This window comes from Toxotes jaculatrix, chromosome 4 (genome assembly GCF_017976425.1).
Source record: "Toxotes jaculatrix isolate fToxJac2 chromosome 4, fToxJac2.pri, whole genome shotgun sequence".
Classification (NCBI taxonomy): Eukaryota; Metazoa; Chordata; class Actinopteri; family Toxotidae; genus Toxotes; species Toxotes jaculatrix.
Genome location: NC_054397.1, coordinates 6,383,655 through 6,406,203, shown reverse-complemented (window position 1 = coordinate 6,406,203; position 22,549 = coordinate 6,383,655). Strand labels below are relative to the sequence as shown.

At 39.7% G+C, this 22,549-nt stretch overlaps 2 protein-coding genes across 2 annotated transcripts in view; both read left to right on the top strand.

Annotated features, from left to right (window-relative positions):
• Nucleotides 1–6,569, top strand: part of LOC121180786 (sorbin and SH3 domain-containing protein 1-like) — a 46,490-nt gene extending 39,921 nt beyond the window's left edge. Inside the window, exons 23-28 of the mRNA XM_041036433.1 lie at nucleotides 357–1,430; nucleotides 1,825–2,286; nucleotides 2,744–2,824; nucleotides 3,112–3,149; nucleotides 3,441–3,547; nucleotides 4,280–6,569. Coding sequence (XP_040892367.1) covers nucleotides 357–1,430; nucleotides 1,825–2,286; nucleotides 2,744–2,824; nucleotides 3,112–3,149; nucleotides 3,441–3,547; nucleotides 4,280–4,341 — 1,824 coding nt within the window. The 3' untranslated portion in view covers nucleotides 4,342–6,569. The remainder of the gene's footprint in view (nucleotides 1–356; nucleotides 1,431–1,824; nucleotides 2,287–2,743; nucleotides 2,825–3,111; nucleotides 3,150–3,440; nucleotides 3,548–4,279) is intronic.
• A 2,144-nt stretch (nucleotides 6,570–8,713) lies between these two features.
• Nucleotides 8,714–18,019, top strand: LOC121181402 (PDZ and LIM domain protein 3-like). Its single transcript, XM_041037352.1, has 7 exons — nucleotides 8,714–8,886; nucleotides 13,704–13,855; nucleotides 14,677–14,761; nucleotides 14,877–15,064; nucleotides 15,743–15,870; nucleotides 16,562–16,673; nucleotides 17,164–18,019. The coding sequence occupies exons 1-7, from the start codon at nucleotides 8,794–8,796 to the stop codon at nucleotides 17,351–17,353; spliced, it is 948 nt and encodes a 315-aa protein (XP_040893286.1). The 5' UTR covers nucleotides 8,714–8,793; the 3' UTR covers nucleotides 17,354–18,019.
• The last annotated feature ends 4,530 nt before the right edge of the window (nucleotides 18,020–22,549 follow it).

The following is a 22,549-nucleotide window of genomic DNA, read 5'->3' as shown; positions in this document are numbered from 1 at the left end:
AAGTTTAAAACAATAAAACACTTATACACTTATAAAATAACTGATTTATTGATTTTTAATGTTGGAGTGTTTGTTGTGAATAGTAGTCTTCATTATCAATCAACATAACAATTACAAACAAACATTTTACATCTTTAGAAAGTTAAAAAAAAAAAAAAAAAAACCCAGGAAGGAAAATTGTTTATGTGTCAATGTATTAAATAAATAAGTAAATATTTCACTTGCATAAGGAAGTAAATAGTTTTTATAGCCTATTAAACACTGTTCAGTCTTGAATAGTCACACACACTGTACCTCTCTGTTACGGTTTTATAAATCACATTCTATTCCTTCTTCTTCACTTTATCTTCATGGAGCCTCTCTACCATCTCCCTCCATCCTCCACCACCCGTGACCTTCCCTCCCCTCACCCTTCGTTGAAAAGGCTTGACCTACAAGCTGTCACCAATGAGTGGCTGTCCCTCACAATGGACACATCACCATCCACTCCATCTCACTCCTTCGCGACCACCCCAGTACCCCCCACACCTCCCCCTCTTCCAGTTGAACTCGCACCTTTCAGAAAGGCTCAGGAGCCTAAGACACCCTCACCTTCACCCTCGCCTGCGCCGACACAAAGAGGCTTCACTGTTCCACCCCAGACATTTTCCAGAACTCCAACTTTTAAAGAAGGGAGGCTCAGTTTAGGTCACACCCCAGCTGTTCTGCCTTTCTCCCAACCCCCTCCTCTTCCTTCTCCTCCTCTTCCTTCTTCTCCTCCTCCTCTTCCTGCCCTTCATTCCTCACTCACCTCTCCGCTGCCTGAATCTTCCCTCGGATACAACAGCAGCAGGGGGTTCACTGAAACAGCCCAAACGTTGCACATTGCAAAGCCAGAGGTTTTGTCCCGCACGACGCCAGAGCCAATAAAGTCCCACACACAAGTTCCACAGCAGCACAAGGTCACTGCACCCGTAAACAAAAGCAGCAAAACCCCTGACATTAAGCTGCAGGTAAAAGACCCTTATGACGAGCTGTTATCTATGATCCTGGATGGCTCTACCAGTACAGACGATGTTGTCTTTTCAAGATTGTCCCTGTTAGATTCCCCACCAGCTACGCTAACCAGTGAATCCCAGAGCAGGTTTAAGTTAAAAGCAGAAAGCTCCCATCAGCCAGCAGCGAAACCCAGAGCAGTCACTCCAGCCAGCGAACCAGCAGGCAGTGTCCGGTTAGAGGTGCAGTTTCACAAGCCTGTGACGATGGAGCCGCTGTTCGTCACCTGGGGAGGGCAGCCAAAGACTCTGAATGATGATGAACCAGTCGAGTCTCAAAGGCCACCATCGGTCAAAGGGAGGGGATATACTGAGTTGTTCATTGAGGAAGAGGATGAAGCTTTAGAAGAGAGAGCAGAGGACTTTAGAGTTTTGAATGAAAGACTCAGTCCACAGGTAGAGCATGGTGTGAGCTGCATGTGTTGAGGGACATGGAGGAAAATATTTTTCATTGTAGAAAGAGAGACCTACTTCTGCATTCTCTCACAAAAGTTGACAAAAGATCATCGTACTTCCTCTAATGTACTAGAATTATTCAGCCATTAAAGCAGATTAATTTACAAGGAATCAGTATATAATGTAACTGCACTGTAATGAAGATTGAGTTCTTGAGAATTTTGATATATTTAAATTTTTTAATATCCCATCTAAAATCTTTTCCTCCATGTCTTCCTCAGGTTTTTTTGGGCTCTAGTGAAATACAGCCAAAAGAGAATTAAAGGAGATGATGTTAAAGTTAGCATCATATGTTTCAGCTTCAGCATTGATGTGTGTGTTATTGCCTCCATAGGCTGATGTCTCTCCTTCCACCCTGACACGGCTTTCTCACCCCGGCCTCTCCTCACTCTCCACACCACCACCTCTGACCTCCGTACCTCCCCCTTCTTTTGACACCTATTTTTCTGCTCCTCCTTCGTCCTCTTCTTCACGCTCACAACAGCATGATCATAACACTGTCCCTCCGTCTCCCCCTTGCTCCCCTCGGCCCCCATCCCTTCCTCAGCTCACAACATCGCCCCTACCTCCAGTCTCCCCGTCTCCTCCTGTCTCACCGCCTCCCATCCAACCTTCTCACCCCTCTCCATACGTTCTCTCACAGCATTCAGTCTCTCAACCCTCAAGGTCAGAGTCGTCTGTTCCCCTTCCCACCCTGTCTGCCCCTAAACCCGCCTCTCCTCCCCCCTCTACGCCACGCTCTCCCCCGACTCCCCCCACTGCACATTATCCGGGACATAGGTCTCCCAAGGTGAAGGTAAAGCTGGAATGTGGAGATGATGGCATTGATTGATAAATGTTGGGCTTTTTTTTTTTGTGATTTCCAGACATTTTATGGACTAAACAAGTAATCCATATATGTTGACATAGTTATCCATATTGAAATAATCATTAGTGGCGACCCTAACTGAGACTTCTATGTGTTTTGTTCACTAACATTCAGTGTACACTAACATGGTGATGTTAGTGATGATCTATGGTGATGATTTGTGGCTGGCAGAGAACATCCTTGAATTAGTGCGTGTTGTCCCTGTTGGTTGTACAGTGGTGTGTCCAAGATGATTTTCATTGGCACTGGCGTGTTGATGGATGGTGTCTTACAGCATGTCATTAGCCTACAGCACGTGTGTTCAGCTCATAGTGAAGGCCGCTAACTTGGTTACTGTTGGAAGATTATAGGCGTGTTGCTTCTGGTCTTTCTGCCTGTTAAGCAGGATGCAGTTGTTGGTGGTAAACCTCCTCGTAGCCCCATCTTGTCCCGGAGGTCCTATCTGTCACCCATTAGAGGTCGAAGGGTAGGGGGGCATGTCTTCATTCAACCATGCTCTTACTGTACTCATGTCTCTGAAATACCCATATCATTCCAGATTGATCTCCACACATTCTGTAGTGTTCATGCTAAAGTATGTAAAGTATTTTTTCTACAGTACAGTGTAATTTTCCTTACTAAAAAGGAGAAATTGTAATATCTCTGATGATTAAAGCATCACAAGTGTTTCTGTTCAAAAAGCCCCACGAAATGCCACATTTTGATTTATCGTCTGTCTGTGTTTGTCTCTCTCTCTCCTTCTCTTTAACTCAGCGATTAGTACAAGATGCACTCCATGGTGGGGGAGACCCGTAAGTGATATTTGGTATCATTAATGTTATGATTATCCTTACTGCTGTTATCCAATAATACACGTCTCTTCTTTGTGCTAAACTGTACATAGGCTTTGCAGGTGTGCAGTGTGTAGGCGGTATTTGTATTTGCCTTATTTGCATAGCATGTAAACACATTGGTGTTACCAAAGAATATAGAGAGGGAAAATACTAGATAAAGAAGGAAAAAAACAAGAGTGACATCATTGTTCAGTATTATTAGTGCAGCTTATCATGGCTGTAAGCTCACAATCTGTTTTTCTAACACAGATACCAGGCCCTGTACAACTACATGCCTCGCAACGAGGACGAGCTGGAGCTGAGGGAGGGGGACATTGTTGATGTGATGGAGAAGTGTGACGATGGCTGGTTTGTTGGTAAGAGGACGGACTAAATCGACTCGAAATTGTTAATGAAAAAAAAAACGCGGGAGTTGTTTTTGTCTACCAGAAAGACCTTTCAGTTACTGCATATCTTAAAACATTATCTTCGTTGCAACACAATATTCGAACATGAATCATATAGATGATTACTGAGAGGAGGTAAGTGAATTAGTGTCTCTTCTGCAGACATCTCCTAAAAGCTACAAGGTGCCATAGACACTTTTATTAAAATGGTTTAATAAATATGACTGTTGGTTACTTTCTGGTTCCATGAGGTATAGAATCTAATCACAGATTAATTACGTGCACAGTGCAGTATACAGGTCAAATTGATACTGTCGGGTCTATCTACAGTCTTTGTGGTGTGGGGGTCTCTGATGATGAAGTATTCTGCAAATCTACATCAAATCAACAGACCGAGACCACTAGATGGCAGTGCAGTTCCACCTCTTCATCTAATGTGCCTGTCTTTGAAGGAGTCAACATTATCTCGCAGCTGAGCGAAATTAAAGTTTGATAACCCTGAGAATCTTGGCCGTCTTAACCTTTGCATTCTTCTACAGTAAACTTTGCCATCTAAAAATGTTTTCAAGTGTTTCAGTTTGAGTGTAATCTCCAGAGTGAGCTGGAACAGCGTCAGTGGCATCTACCGCCCTTGCCACTGCCAAATTACAGCCAGGGTTCCAAGCACTGTCAATCTCATTTTATTGCTCTTTGTTTCTGAAGGGACCTCTCGAAGGAGCAAGTTGTTTGGAACCTTCCCAGGAAACTATGTGAAGCAGCTATAATGATGATTCCAGACTCCCCCCGGGCCCCACCCCTTTCTGTGACACGTTCATCGCCCTCAGCACAGCACCTGCGGGACACCACCTCCCGACAGCGGTCACCATAGACCTGTCGCGCGTTTATGTGTTTGCGTGTATGTGTGGCTCGTAAGCTTCACACAGACTGAACATTTAGCTCTAACTAGCCATCTTTAATGGAAGACTTCTATAAAGTAATGTTGTTTTTTTAAAACTTATCTTTTTATCCTTATTTTTCTATCATAGAGAACCCGTCAGTGACCTTTGCAAACACTCACTGATAGTGAACAGTGCAAGGAAGTGATGCTTTCCTTTCTGTTTCATCTGTTTAAGGGCAGTAAGATCACCACGATCACATTTTGTTTTCTTTTTTCAGCAGTATCTCTAACAAAAAAATACACCTATGTTTCATTTCAGTGTTCAATTACAAATATATTCATTGCAGAGAGTGTTGAACAAACAGTATTCTGTCAGCAGGTCTGTTGTATGAACTGTGTTGTAGGGTTTCAGCCAACATGTTGCATCACTGTGTCAGGTAAAAGGAGTTACATGGAGCAGACTGTGCATGTATCACTGTTGTGCGTTGCCCAATTTATTGATCGGTTGCTGAGAATTTGGAGATATTATGAATCATAATCAAGCAATTATTTCACATACTGAAAATGAGGAAGTGGAAAAATATCACTGACACTGTTCTACTTGCTGTCTACGCCTAATACATTAGATTTAAAGTATAAGATTAGAAACAGTAATATTTTAAACTTGTTCTCCATGTTCACACTAGGATTGATGCACTTTAGCAAAACTTTAACACAATTTTGTGTTTGTTTTCTTTCAAATTTCACTTCAGGTTTTATACACTAGAGGTTACTATGATTTTGGGGGCTTTTGGGGGATATTGGTCATGTGTGGAAAGTGTATACAAAAAAGGTTACCGACCTTTTAGGTATTATATTTATTAGAGGACGAAAGCCGGCCAAGCTATGTTATGAGATGATTTTATAAAGGATGGAACAACATGTTGCTTTTTTTTCCACATATTCTAACAGCAGCAAACCCACATTTGAAGGATTGTTATTAGATTGTCAAGTACCATTGTCCAGGAAGGTGCCGAGACTGAGAATTAACATGGGAGTTGATGGGCTATAATGAATTACCAGGTGTCATGTTGTTTTATGTTGAATTTATTTAAGTCAGATACAGGATGACATAGCATTTAATCAGAAACGTCAGTCATGTAACTGCAGTTTTCCACTCGACTTTGGTGGCTTTTAACCCTGTTGTCAGAGTGAGTAGGTAGTGTGTTTATATACTGTTTGGAATTATTGGCAGTTCCCATCTTAGCTTGTGATGCTCAGTAAACATGATCTATGTTTTTGTTTTTGTTTTTCTCTCTCATTTTGTGTTTCACAAACGATGGAGACTGACAACAAAACAAATGTTAAAGCACCTTAAAATATATTTTGTTCTATCATTCATTGTCCTTCATGTCACCCTCTGTCATTCACTATTTCCGATGGTGTGAGAACACTGTGTGTGTGTGTGTGTCTGTGTGCGTCAGTGGTGTTTTTGTATGCCTTTTGTATGAGAGCTGTAAAATGGCCAACATCCACTTGCTTTATAAAGTCAGCTTTTTCTCACCCACCATCATATTTGGTTTCCTCTCCTTCTTTCTTCACGTTTTCGTCATCAGTGGTGCTAATTTCCACCTTTTTGACTGCGATTATTGTAGCCGGGCATGTAGGCCTTTTTTTTTTTTTCCCTCCAGTTATTTGTTGTTTTAAGAATCAGTGACGTATTTAAACTGAAGTTACTGTAGGTAGATTAAGAAGAGTTGGTGATTGCTGCCTTACACCCAACTCACTAATTTAATAGCCATGTATATGTAAACCTCTTCTGTGATGCAAAAAATTCATTTATGCATATGTAGTCTAGAAAACATCAGGAAAGTGTGCACATAAATTCTACAGTGGTGAAACCTTCAGTGAGCCTCTAGTCCGCCTTTGATACAATAGGAACAGATTTGGACCGAAGACGTTAATTTGACTCCTGATATGTTTATACATGTAATGAAAATGTAAATCTTATATGTTATTCATGTTAATATCAAATTCAATGCACACTCTTGGACCTAAGTATTTCTACAATATCTTAGCATTTGTTGGATGATTTTATGGGGCTGTATTGCTAATAAAATCCAGCTGGTAGATGAATTATTTCCATTTTTTTTTCTTTCAGCTTAACAGACAAGACAGCTCTGTTTACGGGTAAGTGAAAAGGAAATCTCATGAAATTTAAAGGTACTCTGCAATGTTTCTGACCCCTTTCCTACTATTCTGCTCCAAGCACTGAGGTTTGGTGATACACATTCATGTGCCTCTATTTCACACAATTCCACATATCCACAGTTGGTGGCGGTGATGTGCAAGTTAAAGAGAAGAAGACTGCAAGCTGATGTAAACAAATGCAAAACTCTTTGATTACAATGAAACTCCAAAGGCTATCTTTATTTTATTTTTATTTTTTTAATGTCAAATTTACAAAGTTTTGACAACCAGTAAGAACAACCTGACACCAGCTGAAAATGTTTTTGCTAATCTCCAGTGGTCTAAAGAATAAGGCTGGTATATAGACTTTACTTATTGCCAACAAATCCATGAAAGACTGATGGGGTAGATTTTAGAGTAGTTTTTAGGAAACTTACACAAACACGTAAATGGTGCATTTGGTCAATCCACCAAATTTCAACGTATCTGTTGTTCACGAGTATCCATGTGAGTATTTGCGGTGTATGTGGGACTGACTCAAAAATAAAGTATAAATAATATAGTGTTCATTTACATGATAATGGAGGAACACTACAACAGTGCAGTTCACTGATATGTATTTAATAGTTTTCGGACAATCATGGATGCATGTGGAAGAGAGAGAAATAACCTGTATCGTACCATAACGCTTGTTAGCAGCATCAGTTCATTGTTAGTTTAGGTCTTTTCATTGGATTTGTTGACAATGACAAAAACATAAAAATCACCAGACTTGTCTTTGAACTTCTCAGTTTGCAGCACTGATGTAACAGTGAACTGCAGCATCACCAGTGGGTGTGGTTACAGGTGCAACACACTTGAAGAAATAAGGTTTGAATTTCTGAGAAAGAAAGAGAACGAGACCAGGGCTGTGTATTGTTATGTGACTGTGATATGTATGTGCTCAGAGAGAGAGGTTTTGGCTATGACCACTTCATCAATATCCCTTATGTGTCATGGCCTACATCGTCATGGTAACTGCACATACAAACCATGAAACTGGTCCACTTTGAAAGGCTTGCACAGAATAAGACAAGCTGTATGCAGATGCTTGATTTTGTGGCGCAGTTTTTGATTTGCACAACTGTTTGAACTGGCACTGTCTTTCGTTTGCTTGATGGAAAATTGCCTTACTCAGAGCGAAAGCCTGTCAGTGCTGACACAGATTAACATGCCTTACACACAGTTTGTTGACAGTGATATAGTAGTTCCATAAAGCCCACTTGGTGTTTTTATAATTTTGGATAACATGCAGACATGAAGGGCATGTAGAAAGGAGGGAAAGATATCCAGGATTACAACACTAATAATAAACAAAGAGCAGAGTAAATTAGGTTTTTGTAGGCTGGAGTAAATCTTTGAGATGAAAAATAACTTATGACAGATGTGACAAATCTAGTTTGTGGTTTAAACAAAGGGGAGATATGATGGACATATGATGTGAAAGGTTTAACTCAAAATGACACTGGATCGTTAACAAGCTCAGGAGTGAGAGTTCTGGGTCCCATCCAGATCAATAGTGGCTGGAATGTGCAAGTGGGACCTCCAAGGCCTCAGAGTGCAGCTGCGCCTCCAGACCAAATAAGGACAGGAGCAGCAAGACCCGTCAACCAGAGCGAGAGGAGGCCAGCCAGACCCTGCGCTGCCCGGTGATGAGAAGTGATGGGGGGAGGGCTGGTCTCTGACAGAGGCTGGATTACATCCTCACTCTGTCTACAGGTGTCCACAAACGTACTTGCAGTGCGTGGTCTAAAACTGGTAGTGAGTAAGAAAATTTAAGCTTTAGCTGCTGATTTAAGTGGAAATTTACAGTTTTTTTTTTATTTGGAGAGAGAAAAAGTAAGAGAGAAAAAAGAAATAAGAAAAAGTGCTTAACAGAAACTGGAAAACTGGCGAGCAAGTGCTGGTAGAATACAGACTAAGAGTCAGATCCCAAAATCTGACAAATTACTTCACTGCTGGGGTGGGGTCTGTCCATTCTCCTCCCCCTGCACTCCCCCCTCCACCCCCCAACATGGTTCAAAATCTCCATCACAGTGATACTCCTTGGCTCTTTAACTGTGTTCCTCACAGTGTGCAGTTTACTGTCTGTGCTGTTGTGATCTAACAGTGGTGGAGACATTAAAGGGCCATGCCACTCAATGTCGTGTTGGACGGTCCAGCCCCCTGGGGGTTTCGCCTGGTGGGAGGAAAGGACTTCAACCAGCCCCTGACCATCTCCAGGGTGAGTGAGTGAGTGAAAAAAAAAATTCACTTTGCAAAATCAACTTTCTTCTTAATAACTTGATCAAAATAAATCCATTAGAAGTGTTTTCTTAGCTCTTATTTAATTTCTTCTCCTGGCAAATTTTTTAGGGTTGTTTAGGAAAAATGGTTGTTTGTAAGATGATCATTCACGCTGACACCGATTCTACCGTTGTAACATCAGTCATTTGTCAAAAAATGTAAACTTGACTGTGGTTTTTAAACTTTCGTGGTAAAGTCCAGAGGAGCTTAGTCCTTGATTTAGTGTCAACATTGCGTTTCCAGGAGGGTTCATTCGAGAAAGAGTCTGTCTGGACTCAGTGTGGTATGGGGTTTGCACCTGTGCCACAGTAAATGCAAGAGGCTTAGATACAAATAGCAGCTTACATTGTACTCTGACATGTACACACACACACAAACACATGTTTCACTGAGTGGATTTCAGACTGAAGAATTTAGTAGCATGGAAAATATTCCTAAAAATGGACTCCACTCCTGCAGAGTGTGTAAATAAATTCTGAATAAAAACCTGATAAAAAACATGGAATCTGGCAAATAGAGAAACATAGATGTGGAACTTTCCTGATGCAGAAGCAGTTTTTTATGTGTTTGGACAATCTTGTTTAAATCTACATTCAGGACATCCCTGCTGACAGGTGAGTCAACACAGAGGTAAATGGATTTGTCAGTGATTAGAAATGATGAGTTGTGTTATACACTCTATTGTGACATGTCTATTATAGCAGTGCAGCTGTTCAGACGATGGTGAACTTAAGCTTTAGGTCAACACAGAGCATCATGCAGCTTATCATCCTCATAAACTGGCAGCACAGTCAGACCTGAGAGAAGACAGATTACATATATAGACAAACAAATGATTTATCGGACAGATGCTCACTTAAAAAGAAAAGGGCAAACTGTTGGAGGAGGTCATGGCTGCCGACTGAGAATGGTGAATCTGAATTTATCTTCATCTGTGAATGAAAATGATAATTTCCTGGAACTAATATGGCATTTCCTGTTGGCACAAAATACAGCCAAACAACTGAATCACGTGTAGTTACTCAACTGAAGTAACCAGAGGACAAATTTACGAATTTAGTCGATTTAAAGGAGTAGTTTGACGTATTGGGAAATTTGTTTATTTACTTTTTTTTGGTGAGTGAAATAAGAAGATTGCTGTAGTGCTTATTTCTGTATGGTAAACTGGGGGTTAGTGAGCAGGCAGCTTAGCTTGGCACAGAGACTAGAAACAGGGAGAAACAGCAATCCTGGTTCTGTCCAAAGGAAACAAACCTAACCCTTCTAACCTGCTGACCAGCACTGCTGAAAATCACGTCACATCTGTCCATAAAATAGTGAACTGTCACTTTTACACTTTGGTTTTTTACAGAATAAAATAAGATAAAATAAAATAAAATAAAATAAAATAAACAACATGATATAACTTGCTAATTAGTGAGCTTTAGTGGTGCTTTATGCTAAGCTAACCACCCGCTGACTGTAGCTTTATATTTACCACACAGATGTGAGAGCGGCATCTTCTCATCAAACAATTTGTTTGAAAACAAATTATTTTCCATGATATTGGAAAGTTGTTTAAACAAAAACATAGTCACTCTCTCAACACTACAGCATGGGTGAATTCATCAAGTTCATTCTTGTTTTGTTTTTGTTTTGTTTTTTTGAAGACGTTTTATCACGTTTCTTGACTCTATCAAAATCAATGAAGACAAAACCAAAACAAAAAATACCAAATATGAAAGAAAAGGAGGAAGAAAGGCAGAAACAAAACAAATGTGCCTACAAATCCATAATAACCAGCCCACCATTATTCATATATTATTTCATAACAGTAGCAATGCATTCTAGGCCAAACCTCTTCAAACGCTACAAATAACACTATAAATAACTATGGAAGTAATCACTCTTCCATTTTTCTTCACCACTAAACACAACAGTAAACATTCTGAATATGAACAATGGCATCTTCACCGGCATTTAGACTGGTTTGTGGGCTGTATCCCCAGTTTCACACAGGATCAGATGTGAGTAGGTCCAGTAATCCCACTCTGTTGGGGTTATGTGCATCTATATTTAGGGAAAGGCCTCAGGAACCACTGACTAACAGCATAGTTAGGTCTCCAAGCAGTAGCCCTGTCCAATAACCTCACACCTGTTGTGTTAGTGGAGACTCAGTGGCCCATATGAGAACACTGATGAGAGAAGACTGGGATGAACGAGGACAGAGAGGATGAAAAGAGAGGAATCAGGGAGAGTAAACCACATGTGAGCAGTGATACAAGAAGCATGTACTGTTGGCATGTACTTTTGAGAGATGTGTAATAAAAAAAAAAGACTCTCAGAGAGATCTAATATACCTGATTAACATCTCATGGTGCATTCTCTGTCTATGTGACAAAAGGAATTGTGGCTGCAGTGAAACCCACAGACCTCGTTCAGGCACAAGTGAATCCAGTGTCTCCCTCCACTGCCATTTTTGGTCAGGAACATCCTCCTCTTTATGACCCGCCAGTGTTCCCAGCTGGTTGAGGAAAGTAAACACAAGTGATTATCATCTTTTTCTTCAGCTAGACAGAAGCCTTAAAGGGGCACTCCATCAAATGTACATTTTTAAGATAAGTTTACTTGATCTCCATGTCAGGGGGATACTACTGAGTCTGTGAAAATGGTTGCATAATTTCTTCTGTGGGTCTAGAGGAGCTTTGTTAAATCTGAGAAAAGAATCTTGTTGGCATCACAATCATTTTGGCCTGAGCTCTAAGTCTGCATTAAAAACACAGGCCATTGACAGATATAGACATTTACTATGCAGACAGGATGTAATAAAAGACACAAACTAGTTTTTCATCCTAATGCTGCCAAATTTTGAGAAAATCTGCAAAAGATATAAGCAATGATATAAGCAAGAGAAAAGGAAAGTTAGAAGGACAGAAGGAAGAAAGAAAACAAAGACAAAGGAATAAGTAAAAGATGGAAAGGTGGTTTTAATTAAAAAAACAACAACTGGGCTGCAAAGAAAAAAAAAGAATCTAATAAAAAGCACAGTTGTGCGATTGTGATTCAGGTAACAGACAACAGAGCAGTAAAACATAGTCAGGCAGCAGCACTCCAATAAATGCTCCACTGTAAATTACTGCTCCCTCTTTGGCAGCATGAGACATCCCCTCAGCACTTTCATCCACAGTTATTTATAGGCAGATGACCTAATTCATATTTCAATGTAACATCCCAGCATAGCTAAGTTTCCTATGTCCCGTAATGTAATATGGCTGAGCATAGGTCATGCCCCGTGTAGTGTAAGTGGGAATGCTGGGTTTGGTTTGAAGTTGCCTCCTGAGGTATTCTATGTGACCTTGGTGGCTTTCTGGGAGTTCTTATTCATCTTGATCGCTTCCTGGCCAGAAGAATACATATTCCATCTGGATGCTGTCATTTAGTGGGAAGCAGCACATGTTTATTTTATCTCCATGACTAGGGACGGACAGTTTACATGCATGCATACCTACCAGGGCAATGTCTTTCTGTCTGTAACAGGAAGACTCCTACTGCATCTCAGAGAGCAGCCAGTGTTCTGCCGAGTGTATGTGGTGAAACAACTGTAAATTCATGTCATTCATGACCTGAATCTTTTCTGTTGTTATTTTCAGTGAATAGTTTGGCTTCTTAGTGGAGTCTGTGTTTTGTATTTAAGCTAAGTGAGACACATAAAGTAAAGATCCCAGCGTGGAAACCTGAACATGGGGCCTAGCCGCTGACTACTGTATTAAAAGATGAGGTGCCAGTGATGAAGAACAGACCAAAACGTTTCACAAGGCTGCACCTTCTGTACATGGTGGGCTGTTTAAATGGTGCTTTTTTTTTTTAACCGAGGAACAGAAAGCAAGGAGTATTCCTTTTTCTGGTTGACTAAATTAGAAGACATAATTCTGGGATTCATTTTAAAGTGAACTACCTAACTAAGAAAAGGAAATTTTCCTTTTCAGTCACATTGTATTGAACCCTTCTATAAATGGTCTTATTAAATTTTCATATCAAATTTTGATTCTAGATGTGATCAGTGAAAACAAACTACTGCTACCCTTTAAAATATGTTATGGTCATGCTCTAAGTTAACAATTTGCTGGCAATATTTGGAATTCACAGAGGTTTCAGAAACCTCTCTGAATGAAAAAGGAAAACAACTGTAACTCCCACCTCCTTTACTGATTTACTTATTCAGGGTTTTTTAACCTTTTCTGTCCTATGACCCCGTGTTTAGGTCCTGAACTTCTCATGACCTGCAGTAGTCAGAGCTGTCAGATGAATTTGAGCAGTGCTTATTTTTGTTTGTGCTTGGAACTCAAAATGTAATTATGAAAATATTATTTATTTATGGATTTATTTTTTTTATGGATTAAGACTATTAATATTTACTGGTGTGATTAAAAAGTGGAAATAAAAGCAAACAAAGAGAATTTTCCTCTCTGACTAGTTTCTTCTCTTTTGCTGAAATCGAAAGTCCTCTGGCTTTTCAAATATACATACTGGTGACAGATTTAAGAAAAAAAACAACAACATAAAGTCTCATAAACATAAAGAGACCCAAAGTGTTGGCACAGATTCTCCATATCAAGTCGAGAGAAGCACATGTTGTGGTGTGTGTTCCTGTAGAGAGGCATCTGCCCTTGTTGTTTCCCCACTTGTTAATTCTATTTTATCCTTTACTTTGTCGGCCATGTATTTGCTCTACTTACTCTTACTTCCTTGTTTATCCATTGCTTTACTCTCTTCCAGATCACTCCCGGCAGTAAGGCCTCCATGGCCAACTTGTGCCCTGGTGATGTCATCCTGGCCATCGAGGGAGTCCCCGCCGCAAACATGCTGCACTGTGAAGCCCAGAACAAGATAAAAGAGTCCACCAACCAGCTCTGTCTCACTGTTGAAAGGTTGTGTTCAGAAACTACGAGCTGACACATGCACACAAACATGTGGCCATTTTTGTTTCAGGCAGCTGTTCATTCAACTCTAAGTTCTGCTTGAAGGCTGGTGTTATAGTGTTGTATTGCGTAACATGTATGTACAGTTCTTTTTACTGTGTCTATCCTCCAGACTGTAGCAAGTCAAACATATCTTGTGTGGAGCAGTGTCCAAATTCTATCTATACATAGTGATACAAGACAACAGTTTATTTCCAGTGCTTTGTTGCCAGCTGTATGTTTATGGGTTGTGACTAATATATATATATATATATATATATATATATATAATTTTTTTTTTAATTATTTATTTATATCCCCCACTGTTGGAAACCACTCCTTTATAATATGAGCCATATACCAAATTTAACAGTATAGAGTTTCTTCTGTTATATATTAAAAAATAAGTACTTTATTGTTTTGTGCCAACAGGTAATTATGCAAGACTTGTTTCCTTGTGCTTTCCTCCCACCATCTGCATTTACTTTTATCATTTTCCAGCTGTGAGCATGCTCTTACATTCTTTTTTGTCGACAACACAGAACAACACACTTGAAAACCGAAAACTTTTTCATTTTGGACACGCACATGAAATAGTCAAATAATAATCGAAATGACCAATGTGTAAAAAGAAGCTTAAACTTCAGTTTTGATGTTTTAAGAGCTGGGATTACAGACTCTCACACACTCACATACTCACATACACACAGATTCAAAAAGAGTTGTTCAAGAGTCAGTTCATCAGTCAAGTTGAGTTGACCTTCTGAGCAGGATCTGTCTTTAATTCCCAGGAATGAAACAAAGCTGTGGTCACCTCGTGTTACGGAGGAAGGAAGAGCTCACCCGTATAAAATCAACCTAGAAGCAGAGCAACAGGTTTGTAAGAGTGTCTGAGAAATGCATTCACATTTATTACAAATTACAGATTCTGTTTTGCATCTTCATCTCATATTGTCTCAGAACTTTTCTCGTTCCCTTCTTCTCTGTCCAGGAGTATAAACCTATTGGCACTGCTCACAACCGGAAAGCTCAGCCGTTTGTTGCGGCAGCAAACATCGATGACAAGCGTCAGGTGGTCAGTACATCCTACAACACTCCTATAGGCCTTTACTCCTCGGGCAACATCCAAGACGCCATGGAGGGCCAGATCCGAGGCCTTGTCCACCAAAAGCCTGAGAGGTGACTGATCACTGCAGCTAATCATGGCAGCCAGCTTCTTAAAACAAACAAAAACAAAGCAGCACCACAGAATTTAACAGCATGTGTGTTGTTTAGCCACCTGTGCATCAGTTCATCAGTTCATCCATTTGTTTCAGGTACAGGGTATTTAGCTATTTTGGTGGACCGCCACAAAATTGTCATAGTGTTTACTGTTTTTTTAATATAATCTTTTAATTCTTTATGAAAAGTCCCTCTCTCTGATGCCACCCTCTGGCCAAACTAAAAAACACTACTAAAAAAACTCCTCCAAGGTCCAAGGTCCTCTAAGTAGCTGCTCTGGAATAAAAGAAAGTAGAAAAGTTTAAAATTTAAAATTTGTTATAAAATTTGTTGTTTAAACTGTATGAAAATGTAGCTTTGTGAAATGTGGCTATGGAGCTTGTTCCCTCTATGACTTATGTTCTCCTGTTCGCAATGCATTTTTTCGGCCACTAGCATGAAGCAATCCCTCTTAATAAAATGGACCTCGTGTGGTCAGGGGAAAGTTTCATTTGACACAGTCATATGGCTGTCTGCACAGCACCGAGTATTGCTGTGTCACAGTTAGAAGTGTGTGTGTGTGTGTGTGTATCCTCATCAGGTATTGTATGTATGTGTGTGTGTATGTTTGTGTGTATGTATGAATGCACTGCTCAGCCCCAGGACTTTGACCAAAATCGAGGATTCTGACGTGTACCGGATGTTACAGAAAGACCAGGAGGAGCCCCAGGAGCCTCGGCAGTCTGGCTCCTTCAAAGCCCTGCAGGAGTTTATTGACAGTGATGGTGAGCTCTTCCTCCTCCACCCAGCCAATATATCTCCACAGCTCAAAAACATTTTACAGGTTGAAATATTTACATCCATATGAAATATTTGTACTTCAACTGTTTTAAAGGCCTGTTTTTTTTCCAAGAGAAATCTCTGCCAAAGGTAGAGGACTGTTGGTTATTTCACATAATGGATTTTTGTATTTCTTGTCTCTGAGCTCTTCTCACTGCTTTGTAGTGGAAGGATAAATGTAATAATTGCTCAAGTAAACGGTTTTCATTGTGGCGGAAAGAAAAAAGACAGACTATGCAGATTGCATAATGGTAGTTTAAATAATTTATGCAGTATTTTGTCGCTGAATGACAAACCAGTGTCATAACATACACAGTTAAATCTACACAATATGTCATTGTGACACATCCCCTGTTTTCCCTTTATAATTCAAGTAGTGTTGTGTTAAAGCTAAACAATACATTGCTACAAAAGCACTCCTCCATGTGTTTCCCTTATTAACTGAGAAGTAAACGTGTACTCATGGAGCTGAGGTTGAAATGGGCTTATAACTCTAAAGGAAGTGTCATCTGATTCAAGTGTTCAGAAGTGTCCCTGCCTCCTATCTCTTACGTGTTTTGTTTTTTGTTTTATGTGCTCTAATCATGTATGAGTACAGAGTTGTTTTGTTGAGTACTTTCTCTCTCATGTGGGCAGGCACTCGTCCCATTGTGACCAGGACAGTAAAAGCCCCCACGACCAAACCAGCTCCACCAACAGGAAACCTGCAGAAACTGCCCGTCTGTGACAAATGTGGGAATGGGATTGTGTGAGTAAAAATAGAACAAAGCATCTGTGATTCACATTCAAACACTTCACGGATCAATCCAAACAAAGGGTGAAAGAAAAGTATAGGAACAAAACAGCCCACTAGAGCAACACCATAAAACTATGTGTAGATTGTATAGAAATGAATTTGCTGTACATACATGGTTTGAACATTACATTATAAGCTTCATTCAGTGTCCTTGATTCTTTTTTTCAAGTTATGAGGTTCAGCCTGGTGCTTTAAGTTTCACTGTGAGGTTGTCAGTAAAAAGGACATTACAATAGGTGTTATAGCTTTGCACGTTTAGAGTATTTTAGAGTACACACGCCAAAGTTGTAAACCTGTCAACAGTCAAAATGGCATAAATACTTTGCTGCATTACGAAGCTGTAATTTTACTATTTAATCATTTTATTGGTTCACATTGCTTGCCATACATACTCTATTCATTGCTCTTCACATCTCCCTCTCTCATTTTTTTTATGGTACAGCGGGACAGTGGTGAAAGCACGGGACAAATACCGTCACCCCGGCTGCTTTGTGTGCTCCGACTGTGACGTCAACCTCAAACAGAGGGGCTATTTCTTCGTGGAGGGGCAGCTGTACTGTGAGACTCACGCTCGTGCCAGAATGAGACCACCGGAGGGACATGACCTCATCACAACTTATCCATCAGCATAGATTCCCCTACTACAGGCACAGACACAAGCACTTACACAGACACACATACAAACAGACACACACTTCAGCATACACTCCTATGTCCTGCGTCTGTCTAAGTGGTCATCTGCAAAGTTGTCTGCGCGCAATAAGATTTCAGCGAGAATACACTTTTCTCTGAACATGTCAGTATGCTGTGTTGACCTGTAAATCACGTCTGTGTAGGAACACTTCGCAGGTGATAATTGAACGGTCGTGTTGTTTAAAGAGCCCATGCAGCAGAAGGGACAACAAAACCTGCCGGTTTATTTCTTGCCAGTTTCTCACAATAAGATGTCTTTGCAATAAAGACCTTCTGTTCATACTGCATGATGACTTGTCCTGAGATGAAAAGCACCACCAGCGGGTATTTACAGAGTTCATTAGTCTTCCCATTTGACCTTAAAGAGAGCTTGGGGGGTAATAATGGGTTCACCTTTTCAGTTCTGACTCTGCCTTTAAGACATTTTTGTTTTTCATTTAAAATTCTTAACAACTATGGATCATTCTTGACTCAGAGAAGACATGTCCCCCTTGGGGTTCATTGGTAGTCCTTTAACTTTTTATGTAGCACCAAGTCATAATTTCTAATTGTGCAATACTTTGACTTGTGACCCAGTACTTGATAAACAAATGGCATTTCCATGAGCTCCAGATGTTTGTTCTTTTTTGTGAAATTTGGCAAATGTGAGCGTGCTAACATGCTAAAATCGGACGTGAACATGGTGAACACAATACTAGTTTAAGATGAGCATGCTGTCCATGTGGACATGTTATATGTTAGCACTTAGCTCAAAGCACCACTATCACGAAGTACAGGCTGCTTTGTTGTGTGAGATTTTCTCCTACTGGAGGCTTGAAATGTGGCTCTTCAGTGCTGACTGCTTCAGTAGCTTCATAGCTGTGCTTATATTTGTTGGTCAAAAGCAACTATGCAAGCTTCAAGCAGAAGCACTCATCCATATTTAGACTTGTTTTGGCTGAAATGTGTTTTGAGCATCTTGAAATGAAGAATGTATATTGTGCTGCAGTGCTGTGCTGTGGAGAGGTCTCTACCACAAGAACCTGTCACCATTAGCCTTTTTTCATAGAGGACATTTTTATATGTCACAGTACAACAAGCCCAGGTTTGTACTAAAATTAATGATGGCTGAATTCAGTTTAGCTCCTTCTGTTTTAGGCTCCTAGTATTGTGGAACACCTGTGCTGAAAATGGCAGCTGTGGAATGGAAGATTATTTTATTTTTGCTGTAATGTGCTTCCAAAGCACATCAAACAATAACAACAGCAAGAAAAAAAAACAATTCATTTGGTCTGTTAAAGCCATTTCTTGTGCTTGCTATAAGGGCCTTGCACACCCATAGCACACAGACACAGGTGATTTCACTTACTATGGTTGATTAGACCTGGGGTGCAGGACTGTTTGCATGACATATCACTTACTTGTTAGCTTTGTCACAGCTGATACAGCAGGAATAATTGACCCCTTTCCCAGCGTAACTCTGCCAACTTTCTACCTGGGCAGAGGTCTAATCAGCACCATGACTGAATACACCTGTGTGCTTCATCAAAGATTCAACGTGTTTGTCTGGGAAAATCAGGTGTTTTTTTTGTAAAGCAGCTTCACACAGCCTCTAAAGACATTTAAACAGGTCGCCTTTACTGGGTAAGTAAATACAGCTGAAGTTGCTGGAGAGTGTGCTTGTGTGAGTATGGTTAAGCTGTGCAGCCTGGTCCTCATTATCTGTTCTTTTTAAAGGAAACAACATCAGTACTGGCCAGCAGCCACACTGAGACACCACACACAACAACATATTTGTGTCCAATGTCCAACAGTGGAGTCCCATGACACACGCTTCTGAAGATCAGAGCCCTGATGAAGTGCAGTAATGTCAAGGTAAGAGATAAGAGAGAGTACTGGGTGATCTAATACACCTCCTAGTAACACCAGTATTGATCCTGTAGCTATTAGCAAGATCTTTACATTTAAGAATGTTATGTTTAAGAATTTAAACTGAAATGGTTTAACATTCTGTACAGTTCCTCTTAAGAAGAATTAACTGTTGGCTTGATCAATCGCCATCAGATAACATGCAATTAAAAAGTGCACACAGAAAGGACACTGGGGATAAAAATGTCTCTGCTACAGACAGTTACACAGCTGAGTCTGCTGAGGATGAAGCACAACAAGCCAATGGGTCCATCATAACTTGCACGTTTTTTTTTTTTTTTCAAAACTTTATTTTAAATTCCAGTCAAGATCCAATGCCAGTTTAATACACCAGGATGAAACATGGACGTGATCCACATAATCAGTGTGGTACTAGTTGATGTTGTGGTGCAGTCATTCAAAAACATGGCATAAGGGTAGATATACAAGCATCTGCAACGAAGTGTTGAAACAATCAAACAGAAAATGTATGTGATAATATCATACAGTGTTTTAAAAAAAAAAAAAAAAACTGGGTTCTTGTAGGTGCCACTCAATCCAGTGACAGTATTCCAATGTTGGATATAGAAAAGTACAATGTTGAATAATTAACATTAATAACATTAATGCTCAGCAGTAGCATCAATACTAGAATTAATTCAGTCCACTGTCGACAGTACACTGAAAGGGTGCTGAGACCCTGTTGAGACAGTGGAGGGAGCTGCTGTAACATTCTTCAGCTCTTCCACCATCTCACAACAGGAAACGCTGTGGTCAAACTGAGGTACTGAGTTGTATGTTTTCAGGTTAGGAAATTCCTACACTCTGTACCAGGTATACTGTATATACGTAACGGTAAAGCTGAATATAAAGATTTTGATTGTTGGTGAGTCTCTTTTTTAACTGATTATGAGTCATTGAGTCTAAAATGTAAAAACAAGAAAAATCAACAACAACAAAAAACAAGACAAATTCCCATCGCAAGTTACCAGAACCCAAAGTGATCTTAAAGCTGCATTCATGAAAAAAAAAAAACAAATAGAATCAAATTTAAAAGTTGCTAATAGTGACAAACACCAAGGACATGACCAAACAACCAAGAGTTTTTCCAAGCTTTTTACCCTCTGATAGCACAGTTTTGTTTTGTTTTTTGGTTTGATCATCCAAATAGCTCGGATCAACCCCCACAGGCTTATACATTTTAAATGAAAAACAAAAACACTGCAAAACCACTGTGCACTTCATCTATCACCCAGCAGAAGACAAGCATTGCATAGCAACAAGTTAGAGAAGAAGTATAGGAAGGTGGCCAAAGTAAAAGCTTGTTCAGCTTGAGCTCTTCTTTTTAAAATTTCAACCAAAACTGAATGTTTGAAAATCTGAATATTGTTTAAATGTTAAATGTTTGGCAGTTTTATTTCATACGTGATAGCATGGTGGATTTTCTGCTTAACTGAGTAAGTGACTGGTATCGCTAATCTTTTCAGCATTAGCGTGCATTTATAAACGTTATGTATAGTAACAATGTCCCACTTAAATGGACCCTAGTGGCTGAGAACACCATGAACCACCATTAACCAGAGAGACTCCATGTTCTGTATGTGAGTCATCACTGATGAATCTGCTGTCACACTGTTTCACTACCAGCATTTAATTATTTCACAATAGAAATACAATTAATTGACAAAATTGATATTCACTCCATAGACGAAATGTCATTAATCAAAAGATAATGTTTACTGTGTGGATGGAAAGCCAAGAGGCAATCGTGGGCAGTGACTTAAGTGCTTTCTCTTATGAAAGCAAAAAAGACAAGACCATCAGCAAACAAGGATAAATTTAATTTGTTTCAAAACTATTGTTCATTTCATTTGATTAACAAGAATCCTCCTGAGGGCACACTGTGACAGCAGCAGTTCCTCAATAAAGTCAGACAGTTAAAGAAACAATTATTGATTTAGTGCTGAATACACCATGAATAGCTTGCTAAAAATGGAGATGTGGAGCTAATGTCCCAGTCCCTCGGCTCCTCACGTACACACAAAGTAAATCAGTGAGGACCTGGTCAACAGGAAGGGCTCCTCAAAAACATGAGCACCAGTGTAATCACTGTAAAAGCAAATAGTGGTGATTAGGATGCTTGCTGCAAACAAAGACAAGTTGGGGAGGGGGAGGAACTCCTTTCCCCTGTTTAATAAGAAAGCCTTTTTCTGCTGAACCCATAATGCAAACACAAGAAAGCATCTGCATCCCTCTGCATCTGTGGATAAAGCCCATAACAAAGACCCCAATAAATGTCAAGGCTGAAACAAAGTCAAACATAAATGTAATTAGTACTATTTACTTCACATGTCAGTTTCCCCATTTCACATCACAAATCTACATGTATTTCATATTTAATTATCCAATAATTTGTATATATTAGCATACCTGAAAATTTAACAACAGTACTTCTAAACTTGGGTTGATTGCTGACAAATGGCAAGATATTATTATGTCAAACCAGACTGATAAGATGTGTGCCATTATTTTAAGCCACATTATATATATTATACATCAAATCAAATGACTGGACCCACTTGAAAATCAGCACACTCCTCTGCAGCTCTATGCCAGTTCCCCGTCCATATATATCTGAATGCTAGCAGTTATCATGGACCCTTTCATTTAAAACCACAGACAGCCATTTCAAGCATCGGGAGCTGGAGTAAACAAGGTGCTCAAGGAGGACAATGTAACACTGATCAAACCATAGAGATGCAATTTTTGTTTTGTCAAGGAGTCACATTCAACGCATGACATCAAAGACGAACCTAGGGACCTCTTCTGTTAGTCAGATTGCACACTTTTGTTAAATATCTCTGCTTAGTAAAACCCAAACTGGTCTGAGGGCATTCCAGGTTTTTACTCAGCAAAGCTATAAAAATTACACAGTAAACATGTTTATTAAAACGGGTCCCAGCTAGCTCATCATATAGCTGTAATCACCATTGATTAATCTGTAGAATTTCTTTTTTTTTTTTTTGTCTAGAAAATGTAAAAAAAAAAAAAGAAAAAAAAAAGTGATGAATGCCCATCACAGTTTGGCATCTTCAAATTGCTTATTCTGTCCTGTCTTTGATCCAAACCTTCAAGCGCTCTAAACACATCTGAGAAGCTGCAACAAATAAATATTTGACATTTTTGCTCAATAAATCACGTAAGTGATTAATGTTTTGCTTAATTTTGCTTTTGTTTGCTGATATGTC

What these genes read in the sequence shown, in the direction of transcription:
- LOC121181402 (XM_041037352.1), top strand. Translation starts at nt 8,794, where the DNA reads ATGCCACTCAATGTCGTGTTGGACGGTCCAGCCCCCTGGGGGTTTCGC. An exon ending in GTCCACCAAAAGCCTGAGAG is followed by an intron (nt 15,065 to 15,742) that starts GTGACTGATCAC and finishes TGCACTGCTCAG; the next exon opens with CCCCAGGACTTTGACCAAAA. An exon ending in AAATGTGGGAATGGGATTGT is followed by an intron (nt 16,674 to 17,163) that starts GTGAGTAAAAAT and finishes TTTATGGTACAG; the next exon opens with CGGGACAGTGGTGAAAGCAC.